This window comes from Columba livia, chromosome 1 (assembly GCF_036013475.1).
Source record: "Columba livia isolate bColLiv1 breed racing homer chromosome 1, bColLiv1.pat.W.v2, whole genome shotgun sequence".
Taxonomy (NCBI): domain Eukaryota; kingdom Metazoa; phylum Chordata; class Aves; order Columbiformes; family Columbidae; genus Columba; species Columba livia.
This window is the reverse complement of record NC_088602.1, coordinates 91,554,265-91,560,264: the sequence shown is the minus strand read 5'-3', so window position 1 is coordinate 91,560,264 and position 6,000 is coordinate 91,554,265. Positions and strand designations below refer to the sequence as shown.

Genomic DNA, 6,000 nt, shown 5'->3' with positions numbered 1-6,000 from the left:
CTGGCTGGTACTGCAGGGTTTACAGATGACCTGCCACAGACTGTGTATCTCATTAATCTAATTCTAACCATGCCCTTCCCCTTACCGATTTAAAGTATGGATTCCCGGCTCTCTGGCTACCCTTCCCCCTAGCCTAACTTTTCAAACACAGGAATCAGTTTGCGTTCTGGGATTAGTTCGAAGAGGCTTCGTTTTACAGTAAGGATTCCTAGTCTGATGTCTCTCAGTCCTTCCCCCCCGCTGGGGTCAGGCGCCAGATCAGTTGTAAAAACAACATTCTTTCGTTAAAGGTTCACGGGAACCCAGCTCTGGCAAAGCCTCAACCCGGCCCAGTGCCGCTGCTCCCGCGGGCCAACACCTCCCCGCCCGCACCACCGCCCCTTCTCTCGCCGACCACCCGCCCTCCCTCCCTCTCCCCGCGGGGCGGCCTGCAGCCACCCTAACGGCCACCCTCGCGCCAGCTCCGCACCCACAGCCCTCGCCTCCCTCCGCCCCGCCGCGGTCGGTGCCGCCGTCCCCTCACGCCCTCTACCGACTTCCGGTGGCGGGAGGCGCAATGCGGAAGGGACGGCGGCGCCGGAGCGGAAGTGAGGTTCCGCCGGCTCCCGCGGCACGGAGCGGAGCGGGCGGCCGTTGGTGGCAGGTGGCGCAGCCGGTGAGGGAGGCGCTGGTACCGCTGCGGCCGGGAGGGGAAGGGGGAGGCGGAGGGCAGCGGCACCACCACCGCGGCGCGCCCGGCGCCTGTCAGTGCGCGGCGGAGCCGGCCCGGCTGTCGCCGTTGCGGGGCTCGGGCCGCGGGGGCGCCGCTGGCGCCAGACAAGATGGAGGCTCTGTCAGCGCCGTGGGCACCGGCCGCCGCGGGCTGTGGTGGGCGGCGGTGCGAGCCTGCCCCGGGCGGCAGGTGGTAGTGGGGTGGGGGTCTGCTGGCCCGGTGCGGGCTGCGGGGCGGACCCTCGGCCAGGCGCTGGGGAGGCTGTTTGGCGGCCCCTTTCCCTCCTGCCCGGGAGGGGAGAGGGGCTGCGGGCGAAGGGCCGGCCCGGCGCCGCTGCTTCCCGGGCGGTGCTGCTGCTGCGCCCGCCGGGGTTGAGCGGGAGGGTAGGGACCGGCGTGTTCCGTACCGGCGGCTTAAAGTCCGTGTCCGCCCTAGAGGTGCCGACACCGAGCCGAAGGGAGGGGACAGGGCAGAAAACCCTGCTCCTGGATTTCAAGAATCTTGCGTCCTGAGCTTAAGCCCTTAAAATTTGGCTGCCCTCGTGTTTGTTTATAGTTTCTTATTGTTTGGGGTTATTTATTGTTTTAAAGGAAGATCTTATCTCTGTGGCTTACAGGCAGTTTCACTAGTACAATACTGCAATGTTTCAGGCGTCAGCTACTGCAGGGGAGGGCTTACATCCAAACAAAAAGCTACTTTCATTTAAAAAAAAATAGGTTAATGTTTCAGTATGATCTTTTAAAACGTCTTAACAGCTTTGGCATTTAAAATATGCTGTCCTTTTGTACAAGGTCAGAATCAGTAAAGTAGATCTGAAAATTGAAGCCTGCCCAGGCGTCTATTGCTCCACATTTGGCATTTGTTTATGATAAAGATAGATGCCACTAGAAAACTTTATTTTCATTATTTTTTTCATCCTATTTATTAAGTATTGCAAAATAAATCCTTCTCTCTGAGAAACGTTTCAATAAATCCTTTATTTCGAAAGATGTTTCACTGGGTAATTGTGTTTTTGAAACGTTATGTTTTCATTAGATAGTCCCTATATTTGTTTTGGAACGTGAGATAAAATAAGTCTCATGAGGTAGTAAGAGCTAGCAGGTCTTTTTTTTTTTTTCTTATTGTTTAACATGTAAAATCCTTGGGAAAGGATGCAAGTCAGACCTGCTTTGCAGAAGGTATCTGGAAGCACAAGAAGGTTTCACTAACATCATCTTGTGTTGGACAGGACTGCCACAGATAAAGGCAAAATGGCTTTCAGTAAAGGATACCGTGTCTATCACAAGCTGGATCCACTTCCATTCAGTGTTATAGTGGAAACCAGAAACAGAGAAGAATGTCTCATGTTTGAATCCGGAGCTGTGGCTGTCCTCTGTAAGTCAATATGTTTTGATAACTACAATGTAAAAAGTTAGCAGACTTGGCATGGTATAGGCTGTTTATTTATGGAATATAAAGAAGCAACTATTCTGTTTTCTTATTTGCTAATGGAGAGGCTTCTGATTTAAATGAGAAAAAAAAAAAGACATTTTCATATGTTCATCTGTTGAGAGAGAATTTTACACATTTAATTACATTTCATCATGCATGTATATTTTCATGTATACTAAATTTTCTTCTAATAGCTTCCAACAACATCTGCTTGTTTCTCTTGTTCTGAACAACCTCCTTTGAATACATGATAACTCGTTGAAAAGCTAATTCTCTATGTTGTATTTCATAATAAAAAGTTCTATATTCTTAAATGGTATATCATCTTAATTTGTTTTTAATCTCATTTTGTATCATGATTTTTGGTGGCTTTTTGATTTTTAGCTTTATTTTGTTCCTGTATTTTTAACCTATCTTGGACTCTGTATTGGTTTTTCTTGTAATAAAATTAGTAATATTTCGAGCAAGGTGTCTTGCATTGCCAAGTTATTTTTACATTTTTTTCAGTGATAAATGCATTAAATGTTTCCTTTAAATTCTTTTTCTCCCCACACCCCCCTTTTTAAAGTTGTAGTTGAAGGAGGACACTAAAATGAGAAGTGCAGAAGAGATCCGTGAAGCCTATAGATAGGGTTTTAAAATGTAGTTTGGTTTGTATTCTTCAGGAAGTCTGAGCACCTGGTTGCATAGGGTTTCTAAGCTTGTTTTTGGCTCTTTTATAGAAAGCTTTCATACCAAGGAAGTATTCTTTTTTTAATCAATAACATTTTGATTAATTCATTCTGGTGCCTGTTTGTAGTTTTCTAGCCTAGCTATTCTAAGCACCTGATCAGAGAGATTTGGTTCCCTGCCTGAAGCCTGAGAGTGTTCAGAGACCTGCCCCTCAGGAGGATGCTCTGGCTTTGAGACTGGAGTAGGCTGAATGGAGAGTGCATTCTTTAACAGGACTCAGAGGTAGAAGTGTGAGTTCCAAAGAAGAGTGGAACTTGAGATGTATTTCGTTTCTCTGGTATTTGTAATTGGCTGCCCTGTATGTGAGAGTGCTCCTTGACAGTGATGTGGTCCCTTTCTGAGGCACCTGTCTGTCCATGTGTCCTGTGTAAGGTACTTAGAAGTCAAGCTATAGAGTCGTCTATACAGGACAGGCTGTAAGAACAAGTGCTCTCTAGCATACAGCTTCATCTGCAGCTTCAATATGTGACTTGAACAAGCTGGCATTAGCTGTTAGAGCCCTGGCAATGGGACATGCAGCGTGGTTGACATTATAGCTGTAATTGTATGACCATCCACGTGAAAAGAATTGCTTTTCTCCTGGTTTTGAGAACTGGTTTTGTTTGTTTGTTTGTTTGTTTGTGATACAATTTCTTCTTGCTACATATCTAAGTAATCTCGTTGACTTTGCCAGCAGTATTTGAAAGGCACTGTGTAGTGTGGACTGGGTTGGGAATAAGTGTGGAGTCATAAAGCTAGTGAACAGGTTTAGTGGAATCTGTAAAACAGGAAAAAATGTTTTGAAAATTTGTGAAAAACTTTATCATGTATTTAGTAATTACTAAACATGCTTAAGCTACTTAAGGAGCAATCTATTAAAAATAATTTATTCTTGAAAGTTATGTTCAAAAAGGACAGTAAGTTAGATGCTTTTTGTGCTATGATACGCTGTGGGCACCTGGATAAACTTTCTTCTCTAAAAGCTATATCAAAGTTCCTGCTCTCTTCTATGCCTCACGCTGTTACCAAACAGAGGGAGTAGAACTCGAAGGAAGTTTGAAAGGCTCTCTCCTCTTGGGCTCTGTACTTAGTAATAGCATGTTATTAACCTGTAAAGGTTTGTCCTTGGTATTCTAATTGGTAGGTTACAACGTAGTAAACATTTGTGCTTAGCTAGAAGTAGTTACTCTAAATATTGTTTTCAGTAACCTTAACCAGTAAACTGCTTGCTCTTTTTGTATCTGGTAAATGGGCATATTTTCCCAATACATATTTAGCTGTGGCATTTTGCTTTATTTCCCTTTTTGCACCTAAACCCTTTAGGTACTGAAACATGATTCTTTTGTTAATGGTTGAAAAATTACAATCATACCCTTAAACTGACAGCAAAAAAAAAGCACTACAGTTCCCTAGCTCAGGATTTTTTTCCTTCTTTTTCTCCTTGCTGTTTGCTTCTAGTATCTATTATTTTTAATACAGATTTAAAGGAGTACAATTGTTAGTGCTTGGGGAAGATTTGCAAAGTGCTGCTTCTTCAACTCTCTGGTCATGCCACAGAAATCAGTCAGAATATTCTAGTCTGTAGCCTTATGAACTTCTGGATATTGCTGCAAATCTAAAAGGCACAGTTAATGAAATACTGGCCCTTAGGAAGAATCTCCAGATGTTTGTAAAATCTGTCTGAATAGATAGAAAAATGGTCAGATCAAGTATATGTCAGTTTAAATCCAGAATAGCATCACTTCAAACTGTTGAAGAGTCGTATATTTTGCTGATGGTGTTAATGTTTTTTAGACTTCACAAAAATTGACAATACTGATCTCAAACTGTTGACATTTTTCAAAATATTTTAATAAATCTTGAAGATAAAATAATGTATCCAGCATTATACCCAATCATGGTTCTTACCTGTATGCAGAATGTATCATATAGGCACAACCTAGTGAAATACCATTAAAAGTGATTCATGTGGCTCAGTTCTGAGAGCCTTAGTGAACTGCATCTTCTGGGGTATCCATATATAGAAATTTGGATTTGAAATGGGCTAAGAGAAAAGCATGAAAGCTTGCTGATCCTTTAAATGTCATCTTAAAGGAAGTACATCTGTCATTTTGCTAAGGGAAGGATAACAGCATTAACCTTCATCCCCTTTACATTTGATGAAGCATTGCAAGATGATTCAGAGGGTTTAGTTAGGCCTATGTGTGAAATGCTATACAACTTCTATGGTGTGCGATTTTTTTTCAGTGTGTGTTGTACATGTGCTGAATCTGTTGTTCAAGTCAATAAAACAGGATGGAAGAAAGGAAGAGGGTGGAAGGGGTGTTCGCAGTGGTGGCTATTGCATAATCATTCACTCTTAACCTGGAAACAGCCCAAGTGTTGCTTCTGCTGGCAGTGTTCTATGTGATGCTTGTAATGCGGATTAGCTAATGTTACCGTGACTGAAACATCTAAGAAATATTTTGCTTGCCTTTGTATATTCAATATCTCTTTGATCAACTCACTCCTAGTATTGAGTTAACCCAAGATGCTGAAGTCTGAGGGGATCCTGCCAACTTGCTTCTCCAGGCCTTGTAAGAGCACTAAGTTTTAAATGTCAGCAGCTTCACTGCTGATTTGTTTAGAATTTAGTAGGAGGATGTCATTTTTTTCTCATTTGACGTATAAAATAGGCAGGATATTTATTCCTTTAAATAAGACTGTCTAGTGAGATATCTTACCTGTAAAGATTCATTGACTGAGCAGGAGGATGTTCTCTCTCACTGTTCCTCTGTGGTGAGTCATAACAAAATGAGTGGGAAGCTGTCTTTACTCCTGTCGCCTCTGAGTAAAGGAGAATGTTCTGTTGTCTGGGAAAATACTGAGCCCTGAGTGGAGAGAGCTGAAGCTTCATGCACATCCTTTGACTTCAATGTTATGGTGAAGCTGAGAAGAGCAGGTGCGAACAGGAAGAGGCACTTATGCCCACCCTAAGCTGAGCTTTCTGTGGAGCTACATAAAGCAGGAGATATAAAAACCTGTGTGCAGCAGGCATCCTGGTTTTCATTGGCATGCTTAGCAACACTCCTCTATCAGCTATTCACATTCCACCTCTTTTTAAAAAGAAAACTCTTCCACACTGCGTTCTTGATGGGAGGGGGGAA

At 43.5% G+C, this 6,000-nt stretch overlaps 1 protein-coding gene across 16 annotated transcripts in view; it reads left to right on the top strand.

The window, feature by feature from the left end:
- Positions 1–461: 461 nt before the first annotated feature.
- SYNJ1 (synaptojanin 1) overlaps positions 462–6,000 on the top strand; it is a 64,634-nt gene continuing 59,095 nt past the window's right edge. For 15 of the 16 annotated variants that reach the window (XM_065066492.1, XM_065066498.1, XM_065066480.1 and 12 more), the window contains exons 1-2: positions 485–655; positions 1,941–2,086. In XM_065066492.1, coding sequence (XP_064922564.1) covers positions 1,963–2,086 — 124 coding nt within the window. In that variant the 5' untranslated portion in view covers positions 485–655; positions 1,941–1,962. Of the gene's footprint in view, positions 656–1,940; positions 2,087–6,000 lie in introns of all 16 variants that reach the window. The other variant, XM_065066520.1, reaches the window with a different exon arrangement.